This window comes from Pyrgilauda ruficollis, unplaced genomic scaffold (genome assembly GCF_017590135.1).
Source record: "Pyrgilauda ruficollis isolate IOZ18807 unplaced genomic scaffold, ASM1759013v1 scaffold74, whole genome shotgun sequence".
In the NCBI taxonomy this organism is placed as follows: Eukaryota; Metazoa; Chordata; class Aves; order Passeriformes; family Passeridae; genus Pyrgilauda; species Pyrgilauda ruficollis.
In genome coordinates, this window is record NW_024529266.1 from 4,538,515 (window position 1) to 4,559,957 (window position 21,443).

The 21,443-nt window shown below is 36.9% G+C and overlaps 1 protein-coding gene across 1 annotated transcript; it reads left to right on the plus strand.

Moving 5' to 3' along the window:
• Positions 1–8,937: 8,937 nt before the first annotated feature.
• PDCD1LG2 (programmed cell death 1 ligand 2) lies at positions 8,938–16,442 on the plus strand. The gene is made up of 6 exons (XM_041486247.1): positions 8,938–9,006; positions 10,362–10,724; positions 11,754–12,035; positions 13,362–13,502; positions 14,262–14,303; positions 16,360–16,442. Exons 1-6 carry the CDS (start codon positions 8,952–8,954, stop codon positions 16,440–16,442), a joined length of 966 nt encoding a protein of 321 aa, XP_041342181.1. The 5' UTR covers positions 8,938–8,951.
• Positions 16,443–21,443: the final 5,001 nt, after the last annotated feature.

The window sequence follows — 21,443 nt, forward strand, 5'->3', positions numbered from 1 at the left end:
GAGAAAGGGCAAGTTACTGTTGAAAGTGAGTGATATCAGATGAATAAGATAATGAAATGAGGGGATAAAAAAAGAAATACTTTGGCTGAACCCTAATTTCTGAAATGACAGTGTTTGAATTCCTGAGTGGTTGATGTGAAGCATAAAATTTTGCTTAGAAAAGCAGGAGATGTGGTGAATAACAGGTAAAGTGAAAAGACCTGCCCTTGCTAAATAAGCTGTCTTTTATACTCCTCTGAAATACAAAGCTGAACTTGTCTAATCTTTATTTTAAGCTTTTAGTATAACTTTAGTAGAGCTTAAGTTTTGTAGCTTCAATTTACAAACACAGTGAGACAGACCCACATGTTTATCCTTGAATGCCATAAGTGGTTTCATGTCAAGTATTCTCCATTCATTACAGAGGGAACACATTTAGTTCATGAAAACTAGGTAAGTGGAAATCCTTCCTATCCTAATAAATGTAGTTAAGCACTATATGTGTAATAACATTTTTTCCTTCTGTTAAAAACATTTGCATGATGCTTCAGTGTTTTCAGATATCTGGAAGACAAAATACAGCAGCAAGCAGGAGCAGACTTAGCTTTAGTAAGCTGCATTTTACTTCCTAGCAGCCAAGCATTATAAGATTTCCAAAAGTGCTCAGAAAAGCCTGGTTCATGTGCACAATCAAAATTGGCTTATTGGTATTTCAGTTCAGAACTCAATTATTTTACAAATGTAACTATGAACCAGTGTGGTGTCCTGCTTTGTGATGTGGCATTTAATTTTGTAAAATATGAAAGCTATTGATAATTACAATTCTAATAAAGATCTAATAATGAAAAATAGAATCATTGCTATTGACCTGCACCGGTTTTCATGGAGCAGAACTGCAGGACTTTTGACCATGTCCCTTTTCCCCTTTGGCTAAAGAAGTACCAATGATGCATCATTCAAGCATGGGCTAGCCAGGAAAACAACAGAGGTATTAACAGTGGAATTTCTGCTTTTGCAGACCTTAACAGTAGGACTTCTGGTTTTTCAGCATATTGTCCCAGATTCCCTGTCTCTCTCTCTCCGTATTTTTTTGGCTCTGCGAATATATGATCGTCCCAGGCAAGTCAGATATTACTGGGGTTCATGTGATGTCCAAGGCAAGTCACTGATTCTTGGGCAATTTCACTGAGCTATATCCTTGTTCCAATATGGGAATGCATGAAGATAACATATTGTAGGGCAGGACTAGCTCAGAATGAGTAGATGATGGTGATGGTGATTATGAAGTAACTTTGGTGTGATTTTTCTGTCATCCAAATCATTGACTTCTGCCAAAGAAGTCATTGAAGCTTTTCTGGGAAAAGTTGAGATTACCCATTAATTACTTTGTGTGACAGGGCTACATATGATAAGCTTACTGAGGAAAAATAGTAACGTAACAGTGGTTTTGTTAAATTACTTTGCTCTGTACTAGGCAGCAGGAGACATAATTTCATAAATCAGTCTAGAACTGTGAGACAGGCAATCATCATACATCATCCCAAACCAGCTAGGATTTGCAGAAGTAAAGCCACAATCATTTTGTGTTGAGGTAGAATACAATTCTCACAAGCAATGAGAATCTAATAGGAGACAAAAGAGTATGTGTGTCCCAACTGCGGCATAAACACATCTGTATCTCTTTTATGTCCCTCACTCAATATGTCATGATAATTAAAAGATAGAGTGATGAAAAATGAAAAGATGCATCCATTGATAAAGCTGTTTGATAGAGCAAAATACTTTTATATTGGAAGGGGATCTATCAGTCATCTAATCCAATCTTCCACTCAAAGCAATGACATCTTAAAAACAATTGCCCAAGTTTTGTCCTGTAAAGTTTGTAAGCACGGAGATTCGCAACCTCACTGAAGTGTTTGATTAGCCTCATAGTGAAAAGTTTAAATTTTTTTTTTTTTTTTTTTTTTTGGTAATAACATAAACTTAGGTGAAAATTAAAAGGAAACAGAGTCTGCACATATTAGGTAATTGCTTGATGAATTCTTGTAAAATTAATCTGATGAAGGTAAGAAAATGTAACTTTATAGTTTCATGAATGTACAACAGTCCTAGTAAATGCTAGTTCAGATGCCAATGCTGTACACTGCTTTAAATGTTTATAAACCCACTGAAAATCATGGCTAGATTCAAAAGCAGAATTTGAGCACATAAATTTTACAGAATGCTTTGTATAATTTTGTTGCATGCACGCACATTCTCATCAATGCAGAGAAGTGAGCTCAGTGTACATTCAGCATGAAACTGAAAATAAAAACATCCTGAGAAACGTCCTTTCTTCAACATAGTCAGGTTTCTTATGGCTTAAATCCTGAATAAGATCATCCTACAAACTGTGCTATTGGTGCATGCTATACACTGTCATAAGAGTTGGGTGGTTCCTGTTGTGCAAATAGGATAGAGCTTTGAGAATCTTTGCAAATTATTGCAATGACCTGCATAAAGATCTCATGTGAGTATAACACTGATAAAATGCAAATTGATATTTCCTGTATTTCTGGCTGATGGATTGCAGGTTTTTCCCCTATATTCTTAAATTTTACAACTTCTTCTTAAGATTTACTTATTTTCAAATTATTACTGGGATACAGACTCTGATTCTGAATGAAAGACTGGATAAGTTCCAGATCCTAAAACACAGGTCCATATAGATATTTTTAGAAGCTGATAATTTTAGAAGCTGATAATTTTAGAAGCTGATATTTTTAGAAGTTGAAACTCTCTTACAGTTCTATCTTCTCTCGTAGGCAAAGGCAGAGGAGTGGTGCTGGTGAGCCTCTTCAGCTTATGCATGAAGATGTAGCTCTTAGTAAATATTTCATCCTGAATTTCAGGGAGGATTTGAATGGACAAAAAAGCCTCTGTATATATTTATATCGATATATTCCTGTTTACTTTCTTTTACTTGTTACTAACAAACTACCTGCAGGTTGTTTTGATTGTACAGCAAGGCTGGAAACTTTCATCTTCTGCATCCCAGAAAAAGCACAAGCTATGAAGAGGAGAAGTTCTTGTGCCTCTCTGAGAAGTCTTTCTGTAGAAGCTGAAGATATGAAAAAAAATTTGCAGTGTATATTTTGCCAGAATGTCAGTCTGTATTCAGTAATGCTGCTAAGAGCTGAAAGGCTCTGAAAGGTTCTATGATATACACAGCTGCTTTTTAAATGTAACAAAATTTCATCCCAATTCTATCCTAGTATCTATAGAAAAAAAAATTTCAGGTGTATTATAATGATTGTATTTGTCATGGAACAAAAAACTGACAGTGGAAAATTTTCAACAGGTGACAGTTAAACAATGCAGGGAAAGTGAGAATTCACAGATAGTGTGAGCAAAGGAGGAAGCGAGAAATTCTATCTCTTCATCTGAAGGCTGAAGGGAGATGGAGAGCAGACTGAAATGATGCAACTAGGCTGTCACAGGTAAACAGGAATAAACCAATCATCCCAAAAATAAATTGCCAGTGTGGTGAGGTAGGCAACAAGGGACTGAAACAAGTGTGCAAAAGACAGAAGAACAGCAGGTGAGATGGCATTTGGATAAGGCAGGTTTGAGAGACTGAGAACAAGATTATGTCCACAAAATATACTGAGACAGGCTGGAGAAATGGCCTTCAAAAAAAATTTAATAGGCATGGTTAGGATTTTTTATTAAATTCCTGAAATAGAAAGTAAGTACCTTCTTTCTGATGGTGAGATATGGAACAACTGTAGTTTGTATGAGGATCTAATGCTTGTTTTTGTTTATTCTCTTGTTTATTTTATGACCTAGGATTTTTAAACTTTTTTTTCTTTAATTTTTTGGTTTGTTTCTTTTTTTTTTTTAACTGGATCCTTCACAGAAAGTAAAATCAGTTCAGCTATGTCATGAAGATGTCAAAAAGTTGTGTCTTTTTGCACATGTGAGAGCGTTAGAAGAAAGCTGTTGAAAAAACTTGCTTCCATTGGAAAATGTACAGAAGGCAGGGGAGTTTCAGTAACAGAAAGAGACAAAAGAAACTGTGACTGGGACCATATAATCTTTTGCTGGGTACATAGGTGCATGAGAAGATAGTCTCTTTTCTAACTAAGTGAGCATAGTACTCCAATTCACACAGGGAGAGTCAAATGGAGCCAAGTCAGACGCCTGTTATCACAGCTTGATAGCTTTTCATTAAGATGAGTTTTTCATTTTGGATTATTTCCAGAAGGCACTGTCCTGTGCTCAGTATGGGTTCTAGCTTTGCTGTACAATAAGGCAGAGAGTGTAGAAGGAGAGGGAGTAGGAAAAGCATAGTCATTTGGAAAACATAGCTGATCTCAGCTCAGTAATGTTGCAGAGTCTGTCAGCAGCAGAGCAAAAACGTTGAATGTAGGAATGTAGGAGTGACTAGATCAACTGCAATATTGGTATTTCAAATCCATAACAAAGTCTACCACCTCAAGATGTCTCAGGATGCAAGACTGCTTGCAAAACCTTGTTTGCAAAAGTGTACGGGACAGTTTGTGTGGAGGTGAACACGGCCAACCGGCCAGCCTGGTGACAGTTCCATCCTCCCAGCTCCCAGCCGTGGAGTTCAACATCCCCATTTCCCTCTATGTTGTAAGAACACCTGTGTTATACCTGCTAAAATCAAGCAGGATGACGTCAGAAGTGCTGCCAGCGGGATACCTTGGTCTGCAGGGAAATACAATTCAAAGAAGGGTCTGTGTGCCATAGCCATTAAACTTAAAAAGCACCAAGTGCCCCTTCCTTAGTTCTTTAATACTTTGATATTCCAGAGTGAAATCTGAGAGATTATTGTGAACCTCTGTGTTGATTTGACTCCTGCTTTAAACCTGGAGGAAAGCCAGTGTGCTTGAAAGTTTGTTTAGCTTTTCCAACTGTTCTGATTATTCTAGTGGAAGTTATGGGTCTACAAAGCTCTCCTTGCTTAATGCTGCTAAATTTCATTATGTAGACACTAAATGTCTAAATGTCTATTGTTCTAAATCATCCATTTGCTGGAAAACAAATATTTTAATAGCTGAAACAATGTTTCCAGGAAAGAGCTTTCCATTATTTATTCCACTATGAGGTCCCTGAATCAGTGACTGTGTCTCTGGTTGTTTGTTTACTGAACAGCACAAGGATTTTGTTTGGGATCCTTTGTTAAACTGGTGTTGAGAATAATCACAGGACTACAGAACCATGGAATGATTTGAGTTGGAAGGAACCTTTAAAGGTGATCTGCTCCAACCCCCCTCTGCCATGCGCAGGAGCAGTCACAGCAAGGGTACTAATCAAAGGTAGCTCCAGGGATCTTACACTAAGATGCTTCTTTTCCTTAGGAAAAACATTATGATCTTTCATGGATGAAAAGAATAGGATTTAATTTACATTACTCAGATGTGGGTTTCAATCGTTATTACAAAGGAGTAGATTGCAAAATATTCTGTGATCTTCATATTCCTTTGCTTAAAATACTTCTTGTAAACTTAGCATTATGAACATTGTGAGAGTTGTCACTAATGCCAAATCAATCCTAACTATTATGACCAGACTGGTGCCAACCTCAGTTGCCAATGCACTGTGGTGAAAACACATGAGTGTTTTCTGAAAATAGGATCCAGTAAATAAACACATACCAAAGAGGTCTGTACAAAGGATGGCTACTTAAATGAGCTACCCAAGCTTTTGCTCAAGAGCTGCACAATTTAAGCATGTAGCAGATTGATGTTCATATTTTGCCACCTGTTTCAGTTCCTGAGAGCATCCTTATAACATCCAGTCAAGACAAGTACCTTTTCACTTCTGTCTGTAGAATGGAATAAAGTCTATACATTATGTTGCAAATTGAATCATATAGTTGCATGAAGCATGGAGCTTGTACAGTTTGAAATGGGAATACTGAGTATAAATTTTCCAAAGGAACAAGAAATATCCTTCTCAGTCCTTACACAAGGATTTTGGACAACCACTAAAGATTTTATATAAAGTAAGGCCAAAAATTACCCATTTTTTTGAGACAAGTGTTATAAACCCTCTTGGATAAGTGAGCTGAGACCAGGGCTAAAGTCGCAGGCATGATCAACTGAATGAATCAAGAAGAGAAAAACAATACTTAGTATCATTTCCATCTTTGATAGAACTTCATCAATTTATTATCATTGCCATCTGGATTTCAGTCATCATTCACTAAGAAAATTTACCAGAATATGTTGCTTGTGGCCCAATGATGTCAAGTATGGGTTTCAACTTTGCATTTTCAGTAAAGCAAAAAAGCTGTACAAAAAGAAAACATTATATTCCTCATTTTCCCTGATCATTGTCATACTTTTGTTTTCATTGGTCCTGTTCAAACTTTTTGTCTTGGGCCCTAAGTCTTCATTGAAACTATTACAACTCATAAAAAGCCATGATGATCTTTAGATGTTTGATGTGATGCTTTTTACCACCTCAATTATCCAAGGTTTTTTGGACTTAACTCTCGTAATCACAGAGCACTGTGTGATAAGTTGCTTTTTCTTCTGCAGGTTGGTCTGGGAAATCAATTTACTGACTCCATCTGAATTGCTCTTGAAATATCATGCTACTTCTTACTGTTCTCAGACATGCATTTTCATTTCCTCACTTTGCTGCAAGAAGCATTAAGTATTAATTTTTATGGCAGAGTGTTCCTTCTTTTATCCCTCTGAATTTGTAAGAGGCATATGATGAATACATTTTAGAAATGGTCTTTTGCTTAACAGAAAAACAAAAGATGTTTGCATAAGCTTAGGATTAGTTAAGACAGTTGTGTACAAGAACTGTTGAAGAGCAGGCCATGACATGTTTTATGAAAAGCAGGGAGAACATGAGGGCTATTCTGTAACATCACGAATGGTTAGTAATGCAAGCTCAGAATAAATCACCTTCCAGATGCTGGTGCAGGCACTTCTATGGAAGTGTGTCAGAGCCACATGATGAAGTTGCATGGGTAAATTGCACTGAGGTTGCACAACAACTTCATGTCTGCTTGTGAGATTATGGAAATAAAGAAGGATGCCTTCTAATACAGATCCTTGCTGACAAATCCTTGATCTTTCTAAGTCACATCTGTGCTCAGAGATCTTTGGTCTTTCTAATACAGATCCTTCCTGCTTCCCGCAAGCATTCTATGACTGCTTTCAGTATGCCAAGTTAAAATGTACTAATGTTTGTTTTCTTTTGTGTATTTATATTATGTGTAATGCTTTTCTAAAACTAACCCCTCTGGTCAGACAAGATTTACTTGATATGTAATAATTATGACTATCTACTGGGGCAGATTGTGTATCTTCTTATTTTTCCTATCAGTAATATATGTATTTTTAAAAATCTTATCTCCTGCATTAAAAATAAACATGCTCTGCATTCTCAATGTACTCTAAACTATAAAAAGAGAGAAGAATACCTAAAATGTCTCACATAAGGTTAATCCATGGATCTAAATATTGATGTGAAATATTGTTTCATTCTTCATTTAGTTCTTTCCCTTATGTCCATCTTCTGATAGGTAAGCTGTGTGGAGAAGTGAGCATAGTAGGAGACTAAGAATAGTAAATAGTAACAGTCTTTTCTTCTGCATCTGGAAAATAGAGATACTGATGGAGTTTATTAGCTCCTTTCTCACACAGCCATAGTAATTATGATTCATCATGCATTAAATAGTGATGGACTTCATCCTCTGATAAAGGTAACTAGCCTTCATTTACATCTAATAAGTCTGCTTACAGTAGTTTGCATATAAACCTTTATTTGTGACATCAAATCAAAAAGTCATATAATTTTGGCTGCTAATTTGCTAAGGTTTGAGCCTCACTTTCCAAGATTGAAAGCTCAAGGGTAGAAGCAATGAGAAAAATGCAGCACCTGAGAAAACTGGAACCAGAATGTTTCAAGCTGAGCCCACAAAAAAATAGGGAAGTAAAATTAAACCCCTCCTCCAATAAATCTAGCTCTGGGGAAGTCTAAAATTGCTCCTTCTCTTCTCTACTTCCTTGTAGCTTATTTCTGGATGTTATTCACTATATTTTTCAGATTATACTGCATGTTAACAATCTTTATTCAAAGTAATTCTTCTGTCTTTCCTGATATCTCATTAGTTTTGCTATAAATTTTGCCCCTGGTGCTTCTTTGTTGTTTGGGTTTTTTTCTCTTTTTAGTTATGTTGATCTGCATACAATAGTATGGAAAATATGTGATAGTTTGCTTGCTACTGGAACACAAATACACTAAAACTGTACTTTCTCCTTTTGCATTATTCCAGGGCTGATGGTTTACTATCAGTAATACAAGGTGATTTGTACATGTCAGACATTGCCATATGTAAGGTGAAAAAATAGCTTCAGTAAGTCTTCATTCTAATCCTTTCTGAAGCAAACTTCAATTTATCCACCCTGAGATTTCCACCGCCTCACAATGTGTTCCAAGTATTTCCTGGTCTTTAAGGCAATAGGAAACTGCAAAATACTCCATGCAAAGCAAAGCTGAAACAAAAGCAGGATTAAAAATCTTGTAAACTAGATCATGTGTTAGTGCAGACAGTTATAAAGTCTGCTTGTGTTTGTTCATGAATCTCTCCTACATGGGAGAAGTCAATTGCAATTGATTATTATTTGTGGATAGTAAAAAATATAAAAGCATTTACCTGTCAGTCTATTTGAAACTGCCTGCAAGCTACAGATCTTGAAAATGTCATGACTGAAGTTGTGGAAATGTTTCATTTCTCTTTATTGCCACTGGTTCATTGTCATTGGTTCATATTCTTTGTGTGGGCATGAGTTGCTCTAATACAGATTTTCCTTGTTTCTGTTTTTGCTGTTTATGAGCTGTGATGGATTTTAAATGCTAGCATGGCTCCATCTGCCTCAGCAGAAGGTAATTGTTGCAAGTTCTAATGCAATTCTTCTTTTATTTCAGATCTACCTGAAAAAATGTTCAAAATCCTCACAATACTGTTGCTGGAAACAAAGCTCTCCATGGTCTCAGGTAAGAGAGAAACTGCCTTTCAGTTCCACTAGCAGAACTAATGCAGCTTTTACTATGTGGGCTTCAACACCTCCAGCAATACTTGCAGGAATGGTCAGTAATGTCTGGAGGCTCTTCTTTCCATCTTATAGAAGGCATTGGTACTGCCTGAGCACAGGATAGGTGTCTGTCACTTTCCAGAGTCAGGCTTCTTTAACGTATTGTGTATTGGCAGCTGAGATGTCCAGCATCAGTGGCATGGCTGTGAGAAGGAGAATGACCAAAGCGACCAATGCCCACTGGGAAGCATAACAATCTCAGTGTGAGATGGCGTGAAGTATAATCACTTGCGTTCCCCTGTCCATGCCTGTAGCAGAAGCAGCTTGGCTAAAACCCAAAAGGAGCTTGCACTTTTTCACATAATTTTCTCCCTTGCTACAGCTGTATTACAGTGAATAAAAAAACATCACTAAGAAGAACCTAGCTGTGCTAAGGTTTCCCTGCAAGTATTTCAGAGACACATAAAACAAAAAGAATGCCTAAACAGTTGCACAGAGTTCTCTTTTCAGTGTCTCTACCGACACTTCCAAGTGCTCCTGAATTGTCAACCAATATATAGCACATCCAATACAGAAAGCAGTAACAAAGTATATTGAATGTTGTATTAGAAATAACTGCCATATCAAGTACAGTTTAAAATGGAGACCTCTTCATAACAATATTAATTTCAGATTGGGTGAATGGCTAAGATTATTTTGATATATTTTCTGTAATACTGTTGCATGTATCTGAGAAAATGCATGAGATCAAATGATACTCACATAGTTCCAGGTTTGTGGAGTCTGTAATTGCTGCATAGCAATTTTGAGCTATACACATTTATCCAGTGCACCTCTGTTTCACAGGAACTACACTGGTATTTCTTTTTGTGAATGATAGTGACATTAGATTTACAATTTCCACAATTAATTGTTGCTTTTACTACAACCTTAGGACAAGTAAGAGACCATATCATAGTTTGATAAAAATGGTCCCTGTGTAGCCACTGGTCTAGCTTTAAATTACTCATAAAATGCATAAAAAAACCCCAAAAACAAACAAAACCCACCATCAAAAACTGGGTCATTCTGCCCTCATCTTTCAGATTCTGTAATCAATACAGAATATCGATGATTTGCTGTAATTACTATGTGATAAAAATATTAGTGTGAATATGAACAAAAAATGGTTAAAACTTTTAGTCAAATCATATACTATTGACTATCTGTATACAGTATACTATCTGTACACTATCTGACACAGTTTTGTCCAACTTTAAAGAAAATCAGAACATATTTTGATGAAACAAATGAAACTGTTCTCTTTTCCTCACATAGCTTTATTTACAGTTGAAGTTCCTCAACAGCTGTACACTGCGGAGTATGGGAGCAATGTCACCATGGAATGCAGATTCCCTGTGAATGGCTCAGTGGATCTAGGACTCCTGACTGTTGTCTGGGAGCAGAAAAGGCAGGGCTCGTTGAAATCAAAAGAGGTGTACACATTCCGCAGTGGGAGGGCACTCCATCCATCTCAACATCCTGATTACATAGGAAGAGCATCACTTCTGCACAGTGAACTGAAGTTGGGACGAGCCATCCTCCAGATCACCAATGTTAAGATAACAGATGCAGGATCATACCTTTGTCTCATTGACTACCAGGGCGTGGACTACAAGTACATTGCTTTGGAAGTAAGAGGTGAGTGGTTAAATTAAATGTAATTGTATATTCATTGAGATGTCTCTACTAAATTCCTACAGGCTTGTAGAAATTGATTAATCTGAAGGAATTTGTAGCTGGTTGTCCCATCAAGACTTTGTACTCATCCCCCAGCTGAACCAAAGCAAAGTTGTCTTAGTGGTGGCTAGCCTTTCAACAGCTGAGCTCCTCCAGGGACATCTGGTGCTGGGAAGGGACAGCATCTGTTCTCCTTCCATCCTTCTTTCTACAGCCTTCTTCTCCAGTGCCACCACCTCCCTCCTCTCCTTTGATCCCCTTGTTGGGCCACCCTCTGGTTATTCCAAAAAGTTTCTCAGAGATGCTTTGATGTACTTATTAATCCTGCTGCAATGACCCAAGTGGCTGGGGATTCCCCAGTGACTGCACTTCCCAGAGCAAGGACATGTGATTTTCTGTGTCCATTGAAGTCAAACGGGCATTAGTAATAAAGGTATATGTTAATGCAAAGTATGACAGACCAGATCTTTGAAAGATTTTTGGTGTTTTTCACTAATTGCATGTGTTTGTGACGCAAGGCAGAATTAATTTCCCACCCAGATATTTAAATAACAATATTTATCAAATGCAAAAATGGACACACACATTCTCAAGACCCACATTAGTTCCTATGAAAAGTCAATTTTTTTCTAATATGATGAAAATATGACACTGTTTATAAGCTATCAGGCTTTCTGGAAGTGGCATATTCTAAAAGTGAAAATAAGAATCCCATAAGATTCCACTTGTCTGTTCTGTCTTAATAAATCACAAATTTAGTGTCAACTGCTGCCCTGTATAAAGTACTGGAGTATGTTCTTTTCTGTAGGCATGGTAAGGATTGAATACTCCATTTTGCATTGTTCTACAAAACAACCTTCATCATTTTAAATACATGTTCCACAGATACAGCCAGAGACAATACATAGCATTAAAAGGAAGCAGGGAAAGTGAAGTGAGAAAATTACTATTGTTGCATACAAGAATTTCACTCAACAACTTCTCATGCAGCATCTTACAGGAGAATAAACACTCAAGTAATGAAAATACAAGGTGAAGACAAGTTTGTTTTTATGTGCCAGTCAGAAGGGTTTCCTCTGGCAAAGGTTTTCTGGCAAAATGAGAACCTCAATCTCAGTGGATCTGCAAATACCACCTATACACTGACTGCAGATGGCCTCTACAATGTCACCACCATCCTGACATTCAAACCAAATATGAGTGAGAACTACACTTGTGTCTTCTGGAATAAAGAACTGAATGGAGAAACTTCAGCTCACTTTTCCACTTTAGGTTCGTATGACCTTGAACTTGTACATGACAGTGTTCATACATATATCATGTGCTATGCTCCATTACTGGAGTTCAGTTCTAGAAATCAGTGTAATATTGATTCTTGATAAACTGTACAAGTCAATATTATTTATGTCTTTGAAGTCAGCTAGCTTCCACTCTAACAAACCAGTCTGTATTTTTCTGTATATTTTAATTTTAGAATAGCTTTCCTTATTTTCCTGCCAATACAGAGGGAATTTTTTCAGCTGCAGGGGCATCTTCCCTGATAGTCTCCTACTTAATTGTTCTATCTAGTTTTCTACCTTGACTTCAGCATGGCTTTTGACACTGTCACCCACAGTATCCTCATGGGTAAGCTCAGGAAATGTGGGTTAGTTTAAAAGGATCAAGAACTGGTAAATTACAGAGTCCAGAACGTCATGATCAGAGGAATAGAATCCAGATGGAAGCTTGCTGTCAGTGGCATTCCCTAAGGATCAATATTGGGTCCATTTTTATTCAATTTATCAACAACCCAGACAAAGGAATCAAAGGCACCCTCCACAGTTTGCTGGTGACACTAAACTGGCTGATCCACCTGAAGGCTCTGCTGCCATTCCACGGACCTTGATTAGCTGGAGGGTTGGGCAGAGAGAAACTTAGTGAGGTTCAACTGAGGGTAAGGTCCTACACCTGGGGAGGAATGCCGCACATGCCAGCACAGGCTGGGGCTGACCTCTGTGAAGTGGTTCTGCAGAGAAGGACCTAGGAGTCCTGGCAGACAAAAAGCTCTCCATGAGCCAGCCAAGAAAGCTAATGGTATCCTGGGGCACATTAGGAAGAGCATTGCCAGCAGGTTGAGCCAGATGATCCTGCCCCTTTACTCAGCAGTAGTGAGGCCACATCTGGAGTGCTGTGCCCAGTGCTGTGCTCAGTTCTGGGCTCCTCAGGACACAAGAGAGAAGGAGGTACTGGAGAGGGTTCAGCAATGGCCACAAGGATGATGAGGGGTCTGAAGCATCTCTCTTATTAGGAGACACTGTTTAGTTTGGGGAAGACTGAGAGGACGTCTCATCAATATATATAAATATTTCAAAGGCAGATGCCAATAGGATGATGCCAGACTCAAATTCCATACAAATAAAAGATTTGAAGGCTTTTTTAAAGGTTTTTCACAGTAATATTTCAGAACAAATTATTAATGAGTGTAAATCACTATGCTGATAAATTTTAAAAATCCTTTGTTCAGTCAGAGCAAGACTTTGCAGAAACAGAACCAGTAACTTGATAAACAATGCCTGTTTTGTAAGTTATAAATTTATTCTCCTTTAATGTTTTTAACAGCTTTAATGAGTACACAGTATAGTGGACAAAAATTCCTGGTCTCTTTAATCATCCCCACATGTGTGACTGTAGCTGTCCTTCTCTCTGCACTAATAATATTTCAGAAGAGAAAATCATTCAACAATGAGCAACCCAAAAAAGGTACATTTTACTTCAGATAGTGAAACTTTTTACTATTTCTTTACTTTTTCCTATGAACAACCTCGAAGAAATTTTAATAAGGCACACTCGCATGTCACGTTTTATTTCCAGATTACAAGAGGCTAGAAAAGGAGATCTTGGGTTTTATTGAGTTGGGTTTTATTTTCCTCACTGTGTTTCCTATGTGAGACAAGGTGTATGGAAAGATACATTTTTAAAGCTAATCAGTTAGTATTCTGTACAGAGCAAAACAAACTTTATTTTGCATAAGGAGGACTGTAAAAGCATAGTTTGAACAGTGTTTTCTTCATAGCTGCAAAGACATTGTGGCTACAGTATATTACACAGAATTTTTATTTTCCAACACCATTTTGGGTCTATAACTAAACTGGTGTGATACAGGACTATCACAGTATTTCCTTTCTTGTTTGCACTTGCAGTAATACAAAACTAATAAAGCAAACAGACTATTATTCTAGTATTTTCTTGCACATGAATAGACTCCAGTAAACCAGACTATATGTATTTATAGTCAAGAGAGTCTTAACATTATGACTTCAGAATTTGATTCAAGTTTTGTAAAGTTTTTGATTTGAGTTTTGTAAAAGAAAAGTAGAGAAGTTTATTTATTTGATATGATTTAATAATAACTTACAGCTCAGTTTAATGTAAAGATTTGTTGAATAGTTATAGTTACAATACAGTTTCTTTCAAATCTAGAAATGTTTAAGCTAAATTTGTATATATTTGCTTTAACAGACAGGAAAAGAAAACTGAACCCTAATGCAAAGGATGAGAACAGTAAGTCACAGGCAATTTTTAAAATTTACATTTACAGATTTTTCTTTCTTACATCTAAAATCTTAAAAAATATGTAGATTGAAACCTAAATAATGTTACATCAGAATAGAGGGTAGTTTTGAGGTTAAATCCTTTTATTCTTGAGCTTTTTAAAAATGCAGTTTCTAAAGATTTTACTTTCTCTTGGGCAATGTAAAAATTTATAAAAACTGGTTCTCTTTCACTGAGGTACCAATAGCTTTCATGCACAACTCAGCACACACCTCTGTATACTACCTGGGATTCTAATAGTCTTGGCTGACAAGGATACTCACAGAAAGCTGGTTTTTTTTGGATAGCATCAAGATTTTTGTGACAATAGTCTGTTATACTTTTGGATCAGGCTACAGGTTTTAACAACCAATAAAATGATACCTCATTTATCTGGAATATTATATCATGTCCTATGCTACTTCTTGTCCTATAACAATCTGACTTGCCTAGACATCCAGAAATTTTTACATTTCAGAGGGAATACCTAAAAAACTGTCAGGATGCATCTAACTGCTCCGTACTAAAATTAAACTGAAAAATAAAAAAGATACCACTATGGAAAATGATAAATCAACATGACAAGGAAAATCTTAATACACTTACCAATATAAATCAATTTTGTTACCTACAGATAACAGTTTGACAGGCTAATGCATTGTGAGGTAAGAGGCTGTGGCCAGTGTTAGATACTTGGTTTAGCCATAATTCCTTGGTGTCCAAGCAGACCCTCACATAGCATATTGAGGTCAGCCCTGAGGCTGCCAAGGAGCACAAATGGAGTAATACTGTCATGCAGCTAACCAAGTGAACAGAGACAACTCAGTGCTTTTCCAAGGACAGAATTTCTTTGAGAATCCACCCATGTTTCTCACTGCTAAAAAAATACATGAAGAAGTCCTTAAAATTAAATTTGTAGGTGAAACCTAGAGACTGGATGAAGAGGGCATGAATTCACTGATTTCCAAATCACCTCAGATTGTCATGTTTGCAGCTTAACTGTGTTTGATCCACTGCCGTCAGTAGATACTGCAATTGAAGCAACATTTTCAGAAAGACACTTTCATCTTCCAGAAACCTTGCTGCAGTCAAAGTCTCATTCTTATTTTTCATGTGACAGTGTGAAACTTTAGTGGCATCATGCCATGCACTAATGAACACAAGCTCAAGGCAAGCAGCATTCTGGAGAACAGCGTTGGTGCATGTCTGGACATCATTCCAGTGCATATTGTCCAAGCATAGCTTGGCTTCCCCTGGCTTTTTGTATTACTTTTGTATTTTTCTTTTGTATTTGTATTTTGTAGCGTCTTCTGTGCACTTAGTGAAATGAAGAAATTAAAGGAGACAAGGCCACTCTTTGTGGTTTTACTTCTTCATTTTAATGACAAAAAAACTTTGTCTTACTTGCAACATGCAGTAAGTCAGATGACAAACATTTATATTTCTCAGCATTGGATATTTTTAAGAAACCCTGGAAATAACCTTTTTTCCATGATGAGTAGGTAGTTGAAGCATAAAAGCCACAGATACTTTACTACAGTGCCTTGGAAATGACCCTTACAGTCCTGGTTACAGGAACAAGGACTGTTAATGCTAAGTTTTAACTTACAGCTCAAGCTGTATCAGAATTGAATATGTAGGACATTTAAACTCATCACTGAAGTCCCAGTTCTGCACACTTTTAATCACATGCACATATTTACTGACAATCATTACCATGGATTGGTAATCTAAACAGATTTCAGTTTTGTTATTTCATGTATATGGCTGAAAGTGAGTGATAGCTTTGCTGTAATAGAAACTTCAGAATTTGCACTATAGATAAAAGAGATAATTCTTTCCTCAGAAAAGACTGCAGCAGATGTTCTTGTAAATTATAACAGCTTTAAGGAGCCATTATAACTTCAGCATGATCCAGGAGACTGAGCTTTCTTTCTTTACCACTCATTTGTTAAAATCAGGTTTTTTATTTTCTTAAATCACTGCAGATTTTTAAACTAATACTATTGCATTTTCTTTCTTTAAGGTGATGATTTTAACTCTCAGACTGAGGCTTTATACTTGTCAACTGTCACAGCTTCAAGAGACTGTGGGAGTGTGAGTCTGTGAAAATTCTTCATCTTACATGCCATAATTTGCACTTTTACCATTGGTTTTTGGGGACTTCAAAAGAAAATTACAGCACTTTAGCCTTAGGATAAACAGTGAACTCATGGGGATGTATTTGCACTGCAGCGATGGAAAGCTATGCCTCCTAATATACCATATCTTCTTGAAGTTACTGAGAACTATGCTGTCACGAAATGTGGTTTACCACTGTGGAGAGGTCAGCTGAGTGCCTTTGATACACTTTACTTTCGGACTTGCTGTTGCTCAAGGGATTTTTGTTTAAGAATGCCTTTATCAACTGTTCCAGTCTCAGGAATGGTGCTTGGAATAAAAAAATCTTGTGGAATTTGAATAAAAGCTGTAAATACTATTTTATGTCAATTATCTTTCTGGTGGAAACATCATTACATGCCCACATCCCATTTCCAAATTTTCTAACATATTAAACTGGGTATTACCACAAGTACTCACTCGCATCATTGTATCCACTCATATAACTTGTATCATTCTTGTATCTAGAACATATTTCATATCACAACAATAAGAGGTTGAAATTAAATCAAAGGACAGACCAAAAAAAAAAAAAAAAAACCCCACCCAATATTAGCAATAAATCAACATGAAGTTGCATAAGAGAATTTTCATGTGTATATAAAACCTCACAAGTAAGCCAGGTGAAAAACCATGAACTGTGATACTATGCTACATGACAGTAAAAAAGTTTCAAATTTGAACTGATTATTCAACAGAATTTCCTTTAGGAGGAATTTGGAAGCAAAAATGAAAATGAAGCTCAGACAGATTTCTGCACTGGTTATTTTTAAACAGTAATTTTGCCTTTGTTCAGACGAAGAAGTGAGTCTTTTCTATGCCAGGCTGCTTTGCTTCCTAATACTGGAATGCCAGATTTGGAAAAACATCCAAAATGAAAAAACTTTCCCTCTTAGTCATGAGATAGTGAAGTAAGGGCACTGGGTAAGATCTGTCATATTGTTTTGAAAGACCAGTGGCTTTAGTAAGCTGTGTTCTACTAAAATAGATGTAACAAGATTGAAGAAAGGTATTCACATGGAAGCTACTTCTGCTATGATCCTGCTTTTAGAAGACTTCCACTGATTGAAGTTTTTGGATAGCACTTGCTCTGAATTTGCATGGGAACTGCTTCTCCAGTGTCACTTTGCAGCTATTTATTTCAGGAAAAAGTGGACCTACAGTGCTGCTATGAGACCAGAACATCAGCATTCACCCTCTCTTGTTTCACCAGGACAGTTTATTTTAAAAAGCAAGACTACCATTGATTTTATTTGTGGAGAACAAAACTAATCTCTTTCTGACATCATCTGTAATTTAATATCTATGTATTGCGTCTTTAATTACCCATTTGTAGCCACTGGATTCAGCTGAGACAAATCCGCACTAGGCTTGCGATGTCCTATGTCCTTGCTGACATGGCAAATCAGGCACATGTCAGAAAATCAGAGGCAGCTTCTTAAAGTATTGGTTAGCTTAATACGGAATAGCAGCTTGGGAACTGCGCTGGCTTGCACCATTTAGCAATATTTAAGGGTCAGTACATAAGGCCAAGCAATTTCTCTCTGTTCCAGATATATACTCTGCTGGGAACTATGAGCCCTTGCTCTTCTCTCAGCCATGGCAAAATCTAACCCACTGTGTTCCTGGAAAGAGTTAATTTTGCATTTTTCTAGTTATTTTTTCCTCATGAAAATGAAATGGAAGTAATAAAAAAGGAATTGATGTGGATGAACATAAATACTGCAGTCTTTGCAATTAGGTTATGGTGATTATCATTGTTCCTTACTGAAATGGAAGTCATCTTGTCATTATTTTATACTGGTGAGTAAATGCTGTCTTGGTGTGAGCAACAAAGAACAAGTGTGGGTAGCATTTCCTGCCCATTTTACAGGCATGGCAAACACTACCCTGCTTTCCCTCTCACTGGATTGTACACTGAAAGGTTTCACCTGGCATCCCTAGGCAGGGGCAGCTCAGTTTTCCACAACTCCTATGCCCTATCCACTCTATTTCATTATGAATGGAACAATAGCACTGTTTACTGCAATAGCTATAAGAATACCTAGAAACATATTTTGGCTCATGAGTTTCTATTTTCACCAGCTCTCACTGGATGCTTATGAAGCTGTCACATCTGAGTATGTGAAAGTTAGCTTGTCAGCAGCTTGGCCAGTCTATATATGCCTATGAGTTCATGCAAGACTTGTCTTTTACTGTAAACCACTGAGCATATGATACATGTGTGATGTGATGAGTCTCTGTTCTTTCTGCTTCACCTACTGTTTTACATGCTGTTATCTCCAAACAGCTGAAGTGAGTTCTCACATACAAACTGCCTGCAAAATGTTTGAAGGTTTTGTGTTATGTTTTACTGGGGTGTTCTCTCTGTGGTTTTTGTTGTTGCTGCTGTTGTTTAGTTTGTTTGTTGGATTTTTTTTTAAATATTGGGTTGCTGGAGGTTTTTGTTTGGTAGTGTTGTTGTCTTTTTGTTTGGGTTTTTTATAGTTTTGAGCTTTACAGTGAGTCATGATGTTGTTAGAGCATAAAACTATTAGGTATTTTTAGAGTTTGACTTTCATCTCCATATATTTTTCTCAATTAGGTGATTGTCATAAGCAATAGAATCTTAGTGTACTGGAAAAAAGTAGGGATTCAACTGAAGTTGGTGGAATGTTTGTGAAAACATGTGCAAAGATTCTACTCAGTGGTTTATAGTCACCTAAAACATAGTTCACTGAACTTTAATGATGACCGTTTTTCACAAGCAAGTAGAGAGTTTGTTTTCAGTATTGAATTTTACTGGTATGGCTAAGGAAAATCTTTTCCAATCCACTGACCTGCTTTACTATGTATGAATGAGATACTTGCCATTTTAGCACAGGAGCAACTGGCAAATTGGGTGATTAGTATTTCTGTTCATTCTGCACCTCTGCTATCTACCAGAGATTTTAAGGGCTTACAGTAGGTTTATTTCATCTTTTCTACAACCACAACATTTTCAGTAGGTGTGAGTTGCAGTTTGGTCTGTGATTAAGAGCATAGAGCAGAATAAGATTAGCTGTTTGTACCAAGTTCACTTTCATAATGGCAGCAGCCTAAACCTATACTATTTTCTTGATTCCCATTACCATAGACATGCCTGAAAGCACCTGCTAACATCAAGAAAGTTTATTATCTGGAAGAAGACTGAAGGGAAAGAGATATTCCTAACAGCCAGTTGAAATGCCTTGCAAGACTTAAGTCTGCATACTAGAAAACCACCAGCTGATTCTGATTATGGGAGCAATTGGAAATGTCTTTTAGAATTTTGGAATCAAGAAACCCCTAGTATTTCTAGTCTTAAGAAATACTGCAGTCATCTTTTCTTACAGAATTTCTTCTTTCATCTGACACAACCATCCAGTTTAGCACCAAAACAATTACCTACCTACTCCACAAAACAGTTACAGAGAAAGGTTTTACAAACCTCCTCTATACAGTCAGTAAAGGGTCACTGTTAGGAATAAGTCTAACTTGTCTTTTCTTTCTGTGGGGATGAGGATCAACTAAGCAATCTTAGAAGTCCCTTCTAACCCAAAATGACCTTTGACTGTAAATTTGTTGCTCACATTAACTTCCATATCCTTTGTAATTATCTGGTTTTTCTTTTACTCTGATGAACATGTGGCCTTAAAGTATAGCCTTAGATCAATGACTACGATCTGGTTCAACAAGATATCCTGGTTTTCCTCACCATATGTCTAGCACACTCTGTAATACTTTTTTATAGCCAATGCTTGTTATTATTTCACTCAAACTCAATATGCAGCCATATGGTAAAAAGTAGCTGAAACAGGTAAGTGCACTGTGCAAATATTGTTAAAAGCTGACTTTAATGAACTACTGAGTTCACTTTTGGTTTTATTTTCAATGCAATTTTCAGCAGCTAATGTTTGTTTACTCACAAGCACATTTCCTTAACGGGCTTTTCCAAGTGAGAAGTGAAACATTTTTCATGCGAAGTCTGTGTTAGAAACTACTTTACATAAAGAATGATGCAGTAGAAATTTGCACAGTGGGCTTAAGCTCATTCTTTACATGTGTTTTTCAAGCAGTAGGGTGAGATGATTACCTGAGTCTCAGCTGATGAAGGTGGTGCTTTCACTGGTGAGGGGGGGAATCTACCTAGTCAGAAATTTGGGGTTCTAATTACAACATTGCTAGCAAGAGGATTTCTGTGCTACTGGACAACAGTATTTGTGTACGAAATCAACTTTTTTTCAGGTGATATGATGAACATACTCCTTAGAGAAGTAAAATAGATAATTGTCAGTCTTAACTATGCAAACCTTGCAAAACAGAGGCTAGGTATCAGTGAATAGATGTACAAACTTGAGAAAATCACTAAGAAACGAGAAGCCGTTGGTGAGAATAGGGAACAGGAGAAGGTCAACGATTTTTTTTTTTCAAGAAGGACACAGATTGTTTGTGAAAATAATAAAGTCAGATGAAGTACTGAAAGAACTTCCTAGTTCATATAAGAAGTTATAACTGCTGAGCCATGTTTCTGTACACCCCCAAAATATTACAGTCCTAGTGCACAGATGTCCCTCAGACTGGTAAGAAAACTGAGAAAGCAAGACAGCTTTCTGAAAAATTTATTGAGTAGAAGCAACATTTTAGACCTCCATGCAGTATTTGATTTTCTCTATGTTTGCTATGCATGTATTTGCTATGCATGTACTTTATGCTCCTAAAGAGTTGTGAAGTAAAATGCAAGCCACAAAGGGCAGATCTTGCTGAGATACTGGGAAAGATGTCAGAGGTTAGAGCCTGCTTCTGGTCCAGTTAAATGCTCAAAATCAGGCACAGAATCTAATTCACCAAACCTAAGATATGAAGTATCTGGTGAATTCCCATCTGTGAAGTTTATTTAAATGAAATTTCACAGAGATGTATGAAAATTAGTATGTTGTGACTTGGAATGAT

Excerpts from the sequence above, each read along its gene's own strand:
- PDCD1LG2 (XM_041486247.1), top strand. The coding sequence starts at position 8,952 with ATGTTCAAAATCCTCACAATACTGTTGCTGGAAACAAAGCTCTCCATG. Across the intron at positions 9,007-10,361 it reads AAAGCTCTCCATGGTCTCAG|CTTTATTTACAGTTGAAGTT; the intron begins GTAAGAGAGAAA and ends TTCCTCACATAG. Across the intron at positions 10,725-11,753 it reads CATTGCTTTGGAAGTAAGAG|CATCTTACAGGAGAATAAAC; the intron begins GTGAGTGGTTAA and ends CTTCTCATGCAG.